This window comes from Triturus cristatus, chromosome 11, assembly GCF_964204655.1.
Source record: "Triturus cristatus chromosome 11, aTriCri1.1, whole genome shotgun sequence".
NCBI lineage: Eukaryota > Metazoa > Chordata > Amphibia > Caudata > Salamandridae > Triturus > Triturus cristatus.
In genome coordinates, this window is record NC_140594.1 from 433,594,910 (window position 1) to 433,612,104 (window position 17,195).

The following is a 17,195-nucleotide window of genomic DNA, read 5'->3' on the forward strand; positions in this document are numbered from 1 at the left end:
GTGACCAGAATCTTTGTTCACATCGCATCGTTTGCACCGTGGCCTGCATCTGTTGGTGAGCTGCTCGAGGTCCTCTTGCGACTCCAGTGCCTCCGGCCTTTGAGTTCTGTTGAGGGTCACATTTGTTTGTTTTTGTCTCCCCTAATTGCTCGGGGCCTGCTGTGAATCCCCTGATTGTGGGAAGTCCCCTGGACCTTGCTGGTCCCGATATTGCGCCTTTTTCGACTTCCACATTGTTTGCAGTTGCCAAGGCTTGCTGGTGCTACCAATGGACACCGACCCCTCAACTCTCGACATCCAACGTGGGACAGATCGTGCAGGGCTCCTGGTCTTCCACAGCAGCGCCTGGTCCTTACAGCTGCAGAGTCAAGGTCACCGTCAACTCAATCCCGACATCCGTGGCGTTCATCTTTCAGGTCTTTGGGTTACTCCTGAGTGATACAGACATTGTCCCCTCTGCTTTCAGGTACTCTTCAACTTGAGTCCACTTTCGAATTCCACCGGACACTTTCTCATTCTCCAGCAGCGGCATTTTCCTGAAGTCCTCCAATGGGTTCGACTGCGGTTTCCGAGACCACTTCACACCTATGCACCCGGCTCCCCTGGTGTAGGTAACGTGGGTACTATGGTATCTACGGGTGGGGGGCTTTCCAATCTTCCATGGGGTTTCTTCAGGGTCCACTGGGAAGGGTCCTTAATCTTTCAAATTGCAAACGCAACTTACACGTTGATTTGTATGGAGAACGCATTTGTGTTCCCACACTGCACACAATCTCTGTGGGGATCCTAGTCATTCACCTTGGGTGGTTCCTTGGGTCTCCAGCACTTCTACATCCTCTGGACATTGTCTTGACATGAGTGGTGGTTTTTATACCACTTTCTCAGTATATGGTTTGCAGTCTGGTAAAACAAGCTGCTTTACACTCCTTCTGGACTAAGCCTGCAGGCTGCTCTCCACAGCTACCACCGAGAGAGCTTTCTAAGGTTGTCTAAGACCTCCTAAATCACTGTAAGGGTTGTCTGGACTGGTGCAGGGTGTCCACTTACATAAGTGTACATCATACGCCAGGCAAGCCTCTCACACAGCAGCACTCCTTACAATAATAGTACAGATGTCGAAGCAGTAAGGCATGATTATAAACTAAAATGTATCTAGTAGGGACTACAGATAATCCAAAAGGACCAGCCAAGTAAAAATAATGAAAATTAGGTCAGCCAAAGGTGCTGCAGCAGTTAGAGATCACTCAAGACTCAGTATGAGACAAACCAACAATCCTACAGCACTTTCAACAACTGCTGTGGGAGCAGGCAACTGACCCCCCCAAATAAGTCCTGCAGTTCCCCCAGAGCCCTGGGCGTTGCACAGCCAGCAGCAAGATTATTGTGCCGCATGTCAACCGCAACAGAGAGCATGCTCAGGCAGTGGATGACTGCTGGAGATCAAAGCTGCAGTGGAAGGTGACTAGCCCCATCCCGGAGGGTCAAGTTCTCACTGCCCCAACAGTGTCAGGTGCAGGCATGCAGTGGTCTCAAAATGCATGGTGTGGAAAGATGGACAGTCCATATGCCAGCAGTAACAGAGGTCATGCCCAATACAGAAGTCCCAGGACGTGTGGCAGGTAGCGGGCCCACCCACGTTTCACTGGTGGCCCAGGAAGCAGGTAGGCCACAATGCATGAATATATATGTGTATGTATATATATATATTTACATATATACACATACATATATATGCAAAAGCTCCCGATTTTGAGTGAACAAACAGGTTGGGCACAGACTCCTCAATAACGTGCTTGTTTATTTCAAGATTAACAGTCCATATGATGCCGCACATATATACATGTATATGTGTATAGATATTCACTAAAAAAAATAAAGGTTACAGGGATGCCAAAGTTAGGAAATAGAATTTTTTTTAAACTTAGAAATTCACTGAGAAAATCAAAGGTTACATGGACATTATAGTTAGGCCTCACATTTCACTAGTACAAAACCAGAGTCCCACCCAAACAAATTAAAAAAAAGAAAAAGGGGCAGGGTAGAAACACCCTGACCCTCTACCCTTCCTGTTACCTTCAGTAAGTTCCACACTGCAGTATTAATGAGAGGTTTTTGTGGCGCCATCCCTTTCTCTGCCACTCTACAAACACACCTCCTGGCGCACTACTATTTGGGGGATGAAGTCCCCTTGGCTGCAGAGGGTGCTTGGGGGCAAACAACCCCTCCTGTTACCTCCAGTAAGTCCCACACAGCATGATTTCTAAAAGGTCTTCGGAGCCCAGACCCCTTTCTCCACCACTCTGCAAACACCAGTACTAATTAAAAAACTATAGAAATTCACTGAAAAAAACAAAGGTTTCATGGACATTTAAGTTAGCAAATGGAATAATATAAATGTTAGAAATTCACTGAAAAAACAAAGTTTATAGGAACATTATTGTTAGGCTCAGCTTTCTTATGAGTGATGTCACATTCCATGTCATGAGTGATGTAATATGTGAGGTCATAAGCAGTGCATTGCGGGGGCACAAGTTATAGTTAGCCTAGCTAACTATAACTGCTGAATTTCACGGGTTTTGTATGAGTGAAACTTAAGCCTAACTATAAGGTCCCTGGAATGTTTGTCTTTTTCAGTAAATATATATATGTACACACACATATAAACACTTAGGGCCTGATTCTGATGCAGTTAGGAAGGCCTTCTAATGGCATTTACTCTGTACAAATTGGATCGGGAATGTGTCTTTCCAACCGACTTTAAAACCGACCAAGTAGGTGTTAGGAATATCCCAATCCAAGCCCGACGGCATTTGAAATGACCAAGCCATATGGAGCTGAATTGTACGTCCCTACGGGCTGCGTTGCCAAACGACCAAGTAGGATTCTGGATTTGGACACCCTTTCTGAATCGTGCCGTCCGACTCGAATCGGCAGTCAGAATCAGACCCCCTGCACCTGGAACCTTCCTAATCGGGCCTGTGGGGCTACCCATGGGTCTTCCCTTACCAGCCATGCACAGTGTGGCAGGCGCCAGGGGATGTCCGCCGCAGGGTGCCCGATTTTCCCCAGCCACCACTTTCTTCAATAGGAGCCTATGCATTCGGTGAGAACAAAGGCACCCATTGAAGTCAATGGGAGTCCAACCAAATTGTATCTGGAAGCATCCGCATGCATCGTACTCGGTCGTTTGGACTCTACCGATCAGATTGGATTGGAAACCCTACCCAAACCCATTCGGTTGGGAAGCTTTCCAAACCCCACCAGAATCGGGCCCTTAATACTTACATAATACTTACATTGAAGAGGCATATGCCTTTACCATTCATGCCTTCACCGTGAAATTCATTGTAAAGGCATGCGTGGTAAAGGCATATGCATTGTAAATTCCTGTGTGGTAATGGCTATGCATTGTAATTGTACCTGCATTGTAACAGCTGCGTTGTAATGGTTATGCATAATAACATCCACGTTGTAATGTCTGTTTCCCCACCCTTGGTCTTAGAACATGTAAGGTAGAGCCAACTCTGATTTGGATGGTGTGCATACGTTTAAAGGATATAACAATACAGTAGAATTGATTATATCCTTCTTTCTTTGGACTTATTACCTGATATGGTGGATATGATCATCATCCTGAGAAGTGATAGGGCCATAATACCCTCCAATCGACAATACAATGAAAGGGTCCCTAGTCATCAAATATGAATTACAGTATTCTGGGCATCAGGTGGACCTTCTTCTTGCCAACAACAAACAAATGGCCCTTTTTTAATTGTGATGCCAATATCAAGGCTGAGATATATGAAAAGGTTGTTGGATCAGTTGAACTGATGACGAGTATGGAACCAGATGAGAACAGTGCAGTGTAACTTCTTAAACACCATGATGACCTATTTGACCATCTAGGTGCTTTTTTTGTTAAGGTTTGTAATAGGGCGCACAAAGTAACAATTAAACATCCTTGGTTTAACAAGCGCTGCAGATCTGCTAAGACTGTTTTAATACAGTCCATTAAATCAAATAATAGAGACCAAATTTTATTAGCTAGGAGGTAGTATAAGAACCAGGTTAAGATGGTAGATCCACAAGGGAGACAGATGTGTGAGAAGACCTGGTCTAGGCAATGATACTTGGGGACAGCCAGTCATTTTGGAATACTGTTGCCCATGGAAGTAAGTCCGCCGTCACTCAAGTGGATTTTTTTTCTCCAGCCCCAAACTTGTGTTGAACATTTTAAGCAGCTTTACTCTCTGATGTTGATACAATCTCTGGCAATGACTCCCATTCAGATCAACTCAATTGATTTAGATCTACTCAATTCTAGAGAATTGTTACACCCTCTCGAAATTCCTCTTAAAGAGTCCCTTGAGACCCTGATAGCCATTGCTTCTGGAAAAGCTCTGGGACCTAACGGAATACCATGCAATTTATTTGCTGCAGAACTTTCCATTTCCAAAAGGTGCTTGGAACTGAATATCAAAAAGACAAACTGTATGTATTTTAACCCCTATCAATCCAGGAGGTGCAGTATCCTGGCGAATAATGAACTACTCAAACAAGTGAAATAATGTGATTACCTGGGGTTAGACTCACTAATAAGCTAGCTTGGCCTTTTCAGTTAGAGAACAGTGCATTTAAGCTACAGCAAGAATCCATGGTGATCTTCTTGATGATAAAGAAGACCAAGGCTACATCACTCTGCCCAGCAGTCCGTATATATAATGCCAAGGCTAAGGTATTGGTCCTTTATGGTGCAGAGGTATGGGGCCATGAAACGGCAAAGAATCTTAGTGTGGTTGAAAACAAATTGATAAGGGCTCTGTTGAACCTTCCACAAAGCACTCCATGATTTCAAGCTCAATTTAGCTGCCCTTTGGGATTCTCCTGCTGATGCAACCTCTATTCCTAGGCCTGTGGTTAAAGTCTTTCTTGTGGAAAGAGGAATTAAGAAAATGTAATCTGGGCAGCCGGAAAGACAGTTTCTTAGATCTTAAAGTGGCTCCATCTTGTGAGCCCTTTTTAGACAAGATTACTTGTCCCATAGACAAGCAGTTGTTTGTTCGATTTAGATATGGATGTTACCGATTAATAGTTTCTGCATCCATTGGAGATCCAATTATCGCACCAGCACTTTATGCCTTACTTGTAATTTGGAGCAGGAAACTTTACATCATTTCTTTGTGTTTTGCAAAGACTATGTTATCCCCGGTAAGAAGTGGATTAAACCAATGTGTCTTTCATTAGGCACTAGGAGACTGGAACATGCATTGAGAATAGTGAAATCTGATATGAACGAAATGATCTATATCAGTGTTGCCAACTTCTTATTATCTGCAAGTTTTTTTTGCCGAGGTTGAAGAACGATTCACAGTGATTATATTGGTTATTCCAGATCGTTAGTAATGAAATGCTTGATTTGCATTTATTAAATTATGTCACCCTAATACAATGCAGATGCAGTCTTATCTGACTGCTGGTGCTATTAATGATCTGCTCCCTTGCATTTGCACTTCATGATATTTTTATGGTGTTCTTGCATGGTTATTCACATATTTTTATTCCATTGTAATGATCTCTCAGTGTACTAATGACTTATGTATTGTGTACTGCTATGCCTAATTTTGTTGTAGCTGATTTTATTTTGATTACAACTATTCTAGTTGATTGTTTTATCATGATGTATGTTGTTTATAAGGATTTTAAATCCAAAATAAACTGCTTTTTTTAATTTGATGTTCTGTCCTGGGTAGGGCTGGGAACTTAATTGGGTTTGATTTTGCTGTTTGATGCCCGCTCAAAAAAGCTGCCTGGAGTAAGGTGCTTGGTGAGAAAATCCATGCCAGCAGGCGCCAGTCCATGATGTCTGGCTACCTGGCTGCTCTGGCTACATGGTTGATCAGAGGCAGACAAGAACACGGTTTCAACCAGGTAGCCATCAGAGTATCTGAGAGGGCATCTTTAAATGGCAGTAAGGGCTTAGATGTCAGTGGCCCTTGCTGCAGGATTTCTGTCAAAATATTTTTTTATTCTCAGCAGACAGCAGCTGCTACTTTAGCATTTTGGCTGCCCTGCTAAGCACCATTACGAATGAGGCTCTGTCCTCCATTGGTGGACCATGGTGAGAGTCAAACTCTGTCTCTAGGGGTTGTGTCAAGCCCACAGACATTCTGTAAACCAAGATATAATGCATCATTACTGCATTGGTGATATCAAAGATTAACCACTGCAATGGGCTATATCTCAATGCCCATCAGCATGTTATAAACAAGCTGCAAGTACTGCAAAATGCAGCAGCTAGGCTTCTGTTTAAAAATCCAAAATATGAGCTGATTTCCAAATTTGTCAGGAAACTACATTGGCTGCCAGTCAGACATAGAATCCCCTTCAAAGTACTCTGTATCACTTACAAAGCATTGCATAGACAAGATCCACATTTTCTCAGAAAAAGCTTCAACTGGTATATGCCAGGCAGGTCCCTCCAATCAGCATCTTCTAAAGTTTAGCCGTGCCTAGGTTTCATCGTGCTTCTTGGGGAGAAAGAACCTTTGTGATGGGAGCAACAAAAGCATGGAATTCGCTCCCATTAGACATCAAGAAAATGCCTAATCTACTAACCCTCAGGAAGGCTCTGAAAACCTAGCTCTTTTCTGTAGAATAGTTGGTTATATCTTTAGGCATGCTTTCTCTCCTCTATAAACTCAGCCAGCGCCATTAAGGCATTTGAGCACTTTATAAAAATAATAACATAACATCATCAGCTTCTTGTGGTGCATCCTCTTCCGGCACAGTCTGATAACCAAAAGGATAATGGAGTATTTGTTCACAGGTGTAACTCGGCAGAGGCACAGGGTTAGAGAAAGGTTGCATGGCAACTGGTTGCGCCTTTGTAATTTCGTAGCACAACATCAGTCAAGTTCAGGCTCACAGTGGTTAATGAGCCTCAATGGATTTCAGCACTGGGTGATCCTCCAGTGCCACTGGTTTCAGCAGCAGCACCAGGGTGGTATGAACTGATATAAATAGAGGGGCTGCAGTAGAACTCTGTACTTGAGTTGGTATGGGCCGAGTAATTAATGGGTCCCAAGGAGTGGAACCCACTAACGGTATCCAGACGGGAAGCCCTTGCAGTTCTGTGGGGCTTGAAGCTATCCCAGAGGGAGCTGAAGTGCACAAAATTTGCTTTGATCTGCTACGGGCAACTTTGGGCACATCGCGTCCAGCTGAGGTAATGACTCAGTGACTGATGACTTTGATAGAGTGTGCTTACATATTGATGCCTTCATGCCTTTTCCTTGGAATCGGAAAAGTGGATGGGCTTGAGTCCTACTGTGCTCTTTGATGCTTCTGCTTGGACTTGAACTTAGTATAAGACTTCGAGCAGGAAGTGGATTGGTTGCAGAGTAACCCCATGACCGGGAATAAGTCTGGGCCCATGACTTGGAGCAGAATCTACAGGTAGGCTGCAACGTCTACTTGCTTTCAGCAACATACATCTTTGTCTCCCACCTGTCATATGACTTAAATCTGTGGCCAAAACCCAGTCACCAAAGACACACCTCATGCTGATCCGTGATCGAAATCTACTTTCTGTAGTTGTGGACAACTTAAATTCTGTTGTTTTCAGTGGTGACATCATTCCCTAGCACACTGTGAAAAGTTGGGAAGTCAGCTGACAAAGTTTGAGAATTAAGCTCAAGATCCCCGCCGGTAGGCACAGATAGAAAGGAACAGATGCCAGTGCACAATGTTTGCTTACATGTAGCTTTACTGTCGCTTTTGGGGCAGTATTGAGCCACAGCAGAGTAGCACCACACTACTTAGTGGCATGCCGGAGTATTGCTATGAAAAATCTCTGGATCCAGTATTTTAAGGAATAGAATCTGAGGTTCGAAGTATCCATCAAAATGAGGATTTCTGCGATATAAATAATCAAAAATGTCAAAATGTTCACGTAAATGTCTTAAAGCAAATAGCTTCACTAGATCCAGGAAACTCTTATGTTTTTTTCGCCATCACTACCCTAAATCACCTTGAAGTAGGGTGCTCACACCATACAATCAGCCAGGGATCTCTTGGGCTGATATATTACAAGTAGCTTTAGGATACCTTTTGGTTTCCCAACAAGCCCTAAATATGAGTTAGTCGACTTCCTACTACTGTGTTAAGTGTTCAAAGGTGAGCGCATTTATCATTCACGGAAAAAAAACACTAGATAGTGAGTGGAATATTTGTGTGAAGGTCACTGATATTATTTCTCCTGATAAACTTCATAGTACATAGATCATTAAAAAAATCAATACCTGGCATTGGGGTGGATTTACAAATAATGCCGACTATTCAGTCTGTCGGACGAGCTTACATCACCTGTTTATTCCAAGGCTGTATATATAGAAGGCTTTGGGGACACAGCTTCGTCACCCTGCTGTCTCACGTTGCTGTACAAGACAATCCCTTGAAGATGAAGACCTTGGTAAGCACTGTTGGCTCCCTCACCTGCCTTATCTTAAGGTATCTAGCTAGATGATGGCCCTACCCGTGCTGATCAGTATGCGCATGCTTGACACGTGATCGACTGTTCCAACCCTAATGACCTCACTGCCATGCATTGGTTTGTGTGTAACTTTCAACCTGATACCCTACTGACCTTACCGTAGAACCTTCCCAGGCTCCACTGGGATTTCAGAGATGAGCCAGCAGTGTGACTGACTCTACTGAGGACGGAAATGGAAACCACAATTTATCCCTAGAAACATTTTTCAAAGCAGGCCCTCACTGCAGGTAGCTACAGCTAGCATGGGCCAGCTCCCCAGGAGGGATTTTATGAGACCTGGCCGCCCATCCAGCCTAAAAGCATCTCTCTTGCCTGCAGTCTACTTGGAAAATAACAGAGTGGCTGAATGGTCAGTGCAATGGGAATTGTGCCAAAATTTGTACTGGCCTCCCTGAGATTCGACTATTACGTGACCGACTGCCCCAGGCTTGCTGAGAAACCCTGTGCTCTTCTCGTAAACTGTCCTGGGTCTGAAAGATATGGATATTCCCAGAGATGAAAAAGCAGAACCGTAGACTAGGTTGTAGCTACATGTTTCTTCTTCCCTGAGAGAGCTCCCCCTCTACATATTTTGGACCATATTTACAGGCCATTGCACCGCTGCTGTGTCACTTTTTGTGCGACAACCTCGGCACAAACCGCGAAATCATATTTATGAAGCCTTGCAAAGCCACTCTGTGTGGTTTTGAATGGCCTCATATTTATAGAGTAAGGCAAGGCAGCGCAAATCACTGCTTTGCCCTGCTCTGCGCTTGTGAGGCATGGTATGGCGTTGCAGTGGGTGATCCCACGCAACACCCATCGATTTCGACCCATTCCCAGATTTCCAAGACCTTGTAAACTTAGGTATATGCCAGAACTTTGAGCCTTCCCATGGGAGGTGCACCGAGGAGAACTAGCACTAATTTTCCTTGTTTTTTCCTGCACAAAAACAATCCTGCATGCAACACAGACACCCTTGCACCATGGGGCACGGTACATGCATTGGCTCTAGGTTGACGAAACGACACTAGCACAGGGGAAAAGGACAGGAATGCGCTATGTGCCATATTTACGGCCCTTTCCCTTTGACGCAACGCTGCACTGCCCTGCGCCAAAATCTCATAAATCTGCCCCTTTGTATTTATGTCAAACCCAGTATTATCAGGACAATTCAGGCATGATTACAATTTAGCAAACAGCACCCAAGGTTTGCCCAAGATACAGAGAATCATTGAGAGAGTTATTTCCAGACCTGCCCCAACATTGATACTGAGGGGCATATTTACAAGCTCCTTGCACCCCGTTTTTGTGATGCAACGGCAGCGCAAACCACCAAATCATATTTATGAGGCCATGCAAGGCCTCTTTGCGTGGCTGTGAATGGCCTCATAGATATGGAGTATGGCAATCCAGTGCAAATCACTCCATTGCCTTGCTCTGCGCTAGGGAGGCATTCCACGAGTGTTGCAGTAGGTGTTTCCATGCAAACCCATGGAATTTACTCCATCACAAGATTTACAAGCCCATGTAAACCTGGGGATGCACCAAAACCTTATGCCGTCCCAACCGCCCAAGGGGAGGTACAACAAGAAGAAAAAACTTTATTCCCCTAGTTTTTTCCTCTTTCTTTGTGTGCTCCATTCTGCCTAGAAAGAGGGAAAAGCCTCCTAGGATTGTTTTTCTGGAGGAAGGTGCCCCTTCCGCCTCAAAAACAATCCTGCGTGCAACGCAGGCATCCTTGCACCATGGTCCAAGGGAGCCGGCATTGGAGTTAGGCTGCCGAAGCAGTGCCATAGATAGGCGCGTTTCTGTCCTTTTACTCTGACGAAGGGCAGTGCAGCAAGGTGACTAGCTGCGCTAAATCCCCATTAATATGCCCTGTGTCATTAACTATAGATTGCACGGGTTACTACATATCTCACATATTTAACTTTTTTATTGTAGATCCTGGCCATTGCTCTTCTGGGAGTCTTCCAGACAGAGGCAGCCCCAAATGAGGTAAGTCACCTTGCAAGTATGTTGTTTGTGAGCAGTGCCAAGCTTCCATTAGGCAAATTTGTGACTGTAGATGGCGCAAGCCAAATCCAGTGCAAAGATTTTCATAGAACTAGGGAAATTTACTTTTCACCATTCAGGTACTCCCTTTCGACTGATAACAAAGGCTTTATGGTGGCCTTTTTTGCAATGTAGCAACTTCTCCTGGTTATTTGTGCTGCTTTAACAAGACAGCTGCTTGTAGGGGCCGTAAGTAGCACTGGCCCACGCCACCATAACGTGACTGTCATTAAGTCACTGTCCTTCTACACTTTTTTCTCTCTGCATCTCTCTCTTTCTCGTTCTCACTCTCTATCCAGGGATCTCTCAGGCTTGGCTCAAAGACCTAGCAACAGGGCCCTGTCAGGGGTTGGCTGGATGGCAGAAGGCTCTGATGTGTCAGATCCAACGTAATCTTTCTTGGGGGCCCTTCATGAGGGATACAAATACTTAAAAGCGCTAAAAAACAAAGCAGGCATAGAAGCCATACTGGAACGTCACCCCACGTACACAATGGCTATGATGAAAGATTTATGAAGTTTGCAAATGTGTTCTTTCAGGAACCTTTTATGTTAACTGTGCACATTCTAAACATACGAAATACTCTAACAATAGGTGGAGTCATTTATTTGTACAGGGTGCACAGCAAAACAATTCCTTCTTGACTCTAGAGCAAATATAGATCTTGGTTGCAGTGATGTGTTGAGATCATGCATGGTTGTGCATGGGTGAGTATATAAATGCCGAGGGGCCAATTCTCAAAAGTAACTATTCAGTCGTTTATTTGCTCACATGTATATTTACTGGTATCGTACTTGTGTTCCTATGTGGAACTCTGTCGTTTTTTGCTGTTCACCGTTCCAAATGTAGAATTATTTCTAGGTGTAGACTTACATGTATCCATAGTTTGAGTTCAGGGGATGGTGCCTTCTAAAGCAGGATTTACGTATGTTAAGTGGCAGAGGTCTCCGAAACGGAAAGTATAGGGAACATTATTATTATTATTTTTCAAGAAAATCTTATAATGTTTTAATAAATAATATAACTGCAAAATCATTTAAAATACCTGTTATTGACTTCGAACTACGGAAATAGAAAGCAAAAGCACATTAACTTATCAATTTAATATGCACTAAATAATTAATTTAAATATAACAGTGTAATTTATGAATAAGAATTTATAAAAAGAGATTAAAAAGCCCACTCTTACTAACATTTGTATTTTTATTTAAAATGCAGTCCAACATTTTCTTTTATTTGATATGCAGTACATTTGTAAAAATGTTTGTAGAAACTTACATTTATTTTCCAAAATGAATTTAAAAGTACGTTTTTTATTTAATTTAAAAATAAAATAATGAATGAATAACTGTATAGCAAAACCAAAGGGGATGATGGACGGAGTGTTGAACATTGCAAGCACTCACCCCCAGTCAACCGATCTGGGTTTAATCCATCATCATTCTTTAGCTCACTCCGCCACCCCAGTTCAGACATGGCCATATGCAAATCAGTCTGACCCTGTGCCTTTTGGAAACAGTCCAGCACGAACTGCCAAGCCATGTCTTCCCTGGACCGGAAACAAGCATCCTGGGACCGGTTTCGGGCTCATAACCCTCATCAGCCAGGCTATCTTGAATTCAGTGGCAAAGTGAGCAAGGGACCCATGTCTGGGCATACCCTGCCAACCTAGGGCGAACAAAGCAAAACCAAAGGTAATGATGGACGGAGTGTTGAACATTGCAAGCACTCACCCCCAGTCAACCGATCTGGGTTTAATCCATCATCATTCTTTAGCTCACTCCGCCACCCCAGTTCAGACATGGCCATATGCAAATCAGTCTGACCCTGTGCCTCTTGGGAACAGTCCAGCACGAACTGCCAAGCAATGTCTTCCCTGGACCGGAAACAAGCATCCTGGGACCAATTTTGGGTTCATAACCCTTATCAGCCAGGCTATCTTGAATTCAGTGGCAAAGTGAGCAAGGGACTCACGTCTGGGCATAGCCTGCCAAATTAGGGCGAATAAAGCAAAACCAAAGGGGATGATGGACGGAGTGTTGAACATTGCAAGCACTCACCCCCAGTCAACCGATCTGAGTTTAATCCATCATCATTCTTTAGCTCACTCCGCCACCCCAGTTCAGACATGGCCATATGCAAATCAGTCTGACCCTGTGCCTCTTGGGAACAGTCCAGCACGAACTGTCAAGCCATGTCTTCCCTGGACCGGAAACAAGCATCCTGGGACCGGTTTCGGGTTCATAACCCTCATCAGCCAGGCTATCTTGAATTCAGTGGCAAAGTGAGCAAGGGACCCACGTCTGGGCATACCCTGCCAACTTAGGGTGAACAAAGCAAAACCAAAGGGGATGATGGACGGAGTGTTGAACATTGCAAGCACTCACCCCCAGTTAACCGATCTGGGTTTAATCCATCATCATTCTTTAGCTCACGCCGCCACCCCAGTTCAGACATGGCCATATGCAAATCAGTCTGACACTGTGCCTCTTGGGAACAGTCCAGCACGAACTGCCAAACCATGTCTTCCCTGGACCGGAAACAACCATCCTGGGACTGGTTTTGGGTTAATAACCCTCATCAGCCAGGCTATCTTGAATTCAGTGGCAAAGTGAGCAAGGGACCTATGTCTGGGCATACCCTGCCAACTTAGGGCGCACAAAGCAAAACCAAAGGGGATGATGGACTGAGTGTTGAATATTGAAAGCACTCACCCCCAGTCAACTGATCTGGGTTTAATCCATCATCATTCTTTAGCTCACTCCGCCACCCCAGTTCAGACATGGCCATATGCAAATCAGTCTGACCCTGTGCCTCTTGGGAACAGTCCAGCACGAACTGCCAAGCCATGTCTTCCCTGGGCCGGAAACAAGCATCCTGGGACCGGTTTCGGGTTCATAACCCTCATCAGCCAGGCTATCTTTTTGCATTTGTCACACCGAGTGGGACGGGTATGCTCAGACGTGAGTCCCGTGCTCTCCATGCCACTGGAAGCAAGCTATCCTGGCTGAAGAGGGGTGAAACCCCGAAACCGGTCCTAGGATGCTTGTTTCCAGTCCAGCGAGAACCTGGCTTGGCAGTTCGGGCTGGACTGTTCCCATGAGGCACAGGGTCAAGACTGATTTGCATATGGCTGGGTTCAAACTGGAACAGCATGGTGAGCAAAAAAACGAAGGATTTAGGCCCAGATCTCTGTACTGGGGTGAATGTATGACATTGTTCTGCATTCTGTCCATCAATAGTTCTTTTTGCATGAATAACTATATATGCATATAGGTTTTAAGACTTTATATAAATATATCTTTATCTCGCTCTTTACATATACACATATATATGTGTGTATATATATATATATATATATATATAATATATATATATATATTTTTTTGTTCAAACAAATGCCCAAGCTCTTGAAGACGCACTCAGCAGGAGACGTAAGTAATTAAGGCAGCCAACAATTTCATTCCATTATAGGTATTTATTAATTTCGCCGATGCGTTTCAGGGCGGCACACCCCTTCTTCAAAGGCTGTTAAGATGTGCAGAGTAAGCTCCCATTACTCTTTTTATTTCCATGCATTACCTGTAGTAGGTTCATGTGTAGTACGAGATTTCCTAAAGCATGTTGGGACCTGAAGTCCGTTCATGGGGCACAATATTTTCCTTAAGTAAGTCCCGGCACATCCTCAATATTAAAACCACACAGTTCCAGTTCCAGTGAAATTAATTACATACCTATAATGGAATTAAAATTTGGGCTGCCTTAATTACTTACGTCTCCTGCTGAGTGCGCCCTCAAAAGCTTGGGCATTTGTTTGAAAATTGATCGCCGTCCTGACTGTGGAAGACAGCACCATCACTCTAACTGAAATGCGAGGCTGCGGAACTGAAACTGTGTCCATGCCCATGGTGCAGTGCAGGAGATGCGGCGTGATCATATACCGTGGCAAAGCTGAAAGGCGAAATGCATCTGTGTTTGAGCAGATCTTGCTAATAAAATTGTTGAAGCAGCCTTGGGTGTCCTGGATTAATCTTTGACTACGGAGAATTTGCGGTTGGATATATCTATATTTATGTGTCATGTGATCAAGGTTCAGACGAGCCGAAATGCGTAATGGCGACGAAGCAATAAAATAACTGCAAGCACCTACCTTGGGTCCGTGTTTGGAGAAATCCTGAAGGTAGCGGAATGGAAGTAATATAAATATATGTATATATATACTGAAAAAACACCAAAGGCTAAAGAAACATTATATTAAGAATTTCTGTGAGAACCTAATGTCCTCAATGAACAAATCCACTGAAATTCACCAGCTATTTCAAGTAACTGTAACTCGTGCCCTGGTGTAACTATAACTTGCACCCCGCTGTGCACAGGTTTCTCATCAACAATTTCATTGCAAATGTTTCAGTGATATAATCAATGATATCTTAGAAGATGTCAGAATTGATGTAAAATGTGGGGGTAATAAGCACTGCATGGTAAGGGCACGAGTTATAGTTAGTTGTGATAACTATAACTGGTGAAATTCAGTGGTTTTGTTAGTTTAAAACATTACGTTTTCACTAAAATTCTCATCTAATTTAACGTTACTTTAACCTTCTGTTTTTTCAGTGAATTTCTAGAGTTAAAGAAAAATTAAGTAATATTTTATTGACATACTTAAAATCAACCCCCCGTTGTGCACTTCCTGCAACCCCGACTGTATGCAGCCTTTGACCAGGCCCTGCCGTCAACCCCTGCGGCCCGAAGGTCAACCCTACACCACACACAGACTTTGGCATGCACAGCTTAGGCTTAGCCTTCAGGCCACGGGGACCCCATTCCCAGGAACATTTTTCTAAAGGGGAGGGAACGTGTAGCTCCCTCTCTAAGCCAACAGTGGTCCAATGGACCCCATCCTCTGGGGCCAAAACATATATATTAAGGGGAGGGGGCGTGAAGTCCCCATCCCGAGCCTTAATAAGGCAAATTCTAAGACAAAGGGGAGTGGGGCCGTGTGGTGCCCCTCTCTGAGACTTTTGTGGCCCTGGGATCCCTGTCTCCCGAGGCCTGTCCAAATTAAAGGTGGGTGGCCAGTGTCCAGCCGAGGCACCCACCAAGTAACAAGTTGGGAGCTGAAAGGCCCTAGCTAGCTCCCCGCATGGTGCAGAAGCCATCAGTCCTCCTGCCCAGAGGAACCAGCTATTTATGCTTGCTCCCTGCGGGTGCAATCAATATCTGTTTCCATGCCTACAGGAGTGTGGGCAGAGAAACGGATGTCTTCTCCTATGGGGTGGGAGATTTTTTTAATCTCCCACTGGCTGGGAGCAGAAATGCCTTCACGACATGCGCTGCTGCAGACAGGTAAGGCATTTTTGTTCCCTCACGGTGGGAGATTAAAAAAAGGCACCCACTGGTCAGGAGCAAACATATGTTTCCCTGCCCGCACTGATGTGGCAGGCTAGCTGCTCTGTCCTGGGAGTCGGTGCCCGGGTCAGAGTAATTGAGCTGGCTCCAGGGGATTGAGTCCATTGTACCTTTTAAGCCTTGGGGCAGAGAAAACCCCCTCCACATTTCTTTTTTAGAATTCAGTCCCGGGTGATGGGTTCCCAGACCCCTTAGACGCTCAGGGAGTGGGGCTGTGTGGCTCCCCTCCCTTTTAAGTTTGCTTTGGGCCCGGGGAAAGGAGTCCCTTGGGCATAAATAAGGCTTGTGGGGGCCGTACACCACCTTCCTTCATTTTATACCTTGGCCCCGGGGTGGGGCCTTGAGGGCCTCACAGAGGCTTGATAATGAGCCTACACATCACCCTCCTCAAACCAAACATATTGCACAGCTGCCCCAGACCTTGATCCACACCGGGGTTTTTCTTTGAAAAGAAGCATGAAAGCCCATGCCTTTTTTTTTATTTTGCTGCCGATTTGCAGGTTCTCTGTGAATAAACAGCGCAATTAACAAAAACGTTTTTGGCACCAGGGGGTCAGGGTATCCCTAGCCTGCCCCCTTCTGTCTTTTTTTCATTTTTTTAGGACTCAAGATTGAGTCCAGAATCCTAAGATGGCTGCCTCCACATCATTGTTGATATGGTGGCAGCCAATCTGATCTCTCCAAGACATCTGTTGGGTCCCCGATTCTCAGTGGCATGATCAATACAAAGTTTATGAATATTAATTGCTCAAAATGCTACTGAACAGATTTACACCAAATCACAAAAAGCACGCTATCTGGACCAAGAACTAGCTTTCTGCTTGGTGTAATAGGTTCAGCAGTTTTGAGCTGTGTCTTGTGGGACTGTGACTGCAGTTTATTTTTCTTTTATTTAAAAGATTGGCCCCGGGGGTGCCTTCTGGGGCTGCCCCAAGGGCTAGGAGGTCAAGATATTCCTACCCTGCCCTCTTATGTCGCTTTGACTTAGGGGTTGAGTCCCTAGGTCCTAAAATTGCATTTTCTCCGTTGAGGCAGGCCAATCACATTGGTTGGTCCTTTGGGACCTGAGAAGAACTGGTGAATCAAATCCCATTTTTCTCTGTGCTGGTGTCCCACGTAAGTACCTTGTGAGTACTGCGTTGTTAGATATCTATAAAGTTTTGACCTTAATTTCTCAAAAGGATACAGTTTATTCCAA

At 44.5% G+C, this 17,195-nt stretch overlaps 1 protein-coding gene across 1 annotated transcript in view; it reads left to right on the forward strand.

Moving 5' to 3' along the window:
- Positions 1-8,341: 8,341 nt before the first annotated feature.
- Positions 8,342-17,195, forward strand: part of LOC146784394 (gastrokine-1-like) — a 28,491-nt gene continuing 19,637 nt past the window's right edge. The window contains exons 1-2 of the mRNA XM_085636328.1: positions 8,342-8,470; positions 10,478-10,531. Of these exons, the coding sequence (XP_085492454.1) occupies positions 8,459-8,470; positions 10,478-10,531 (66 nt within the window). The 5' untranslated portion in view covers positions 8,342-8,458. The remainder of the gene's footprint in view (positions 8,471-10,477; positions 10,532-17,195) is intronic.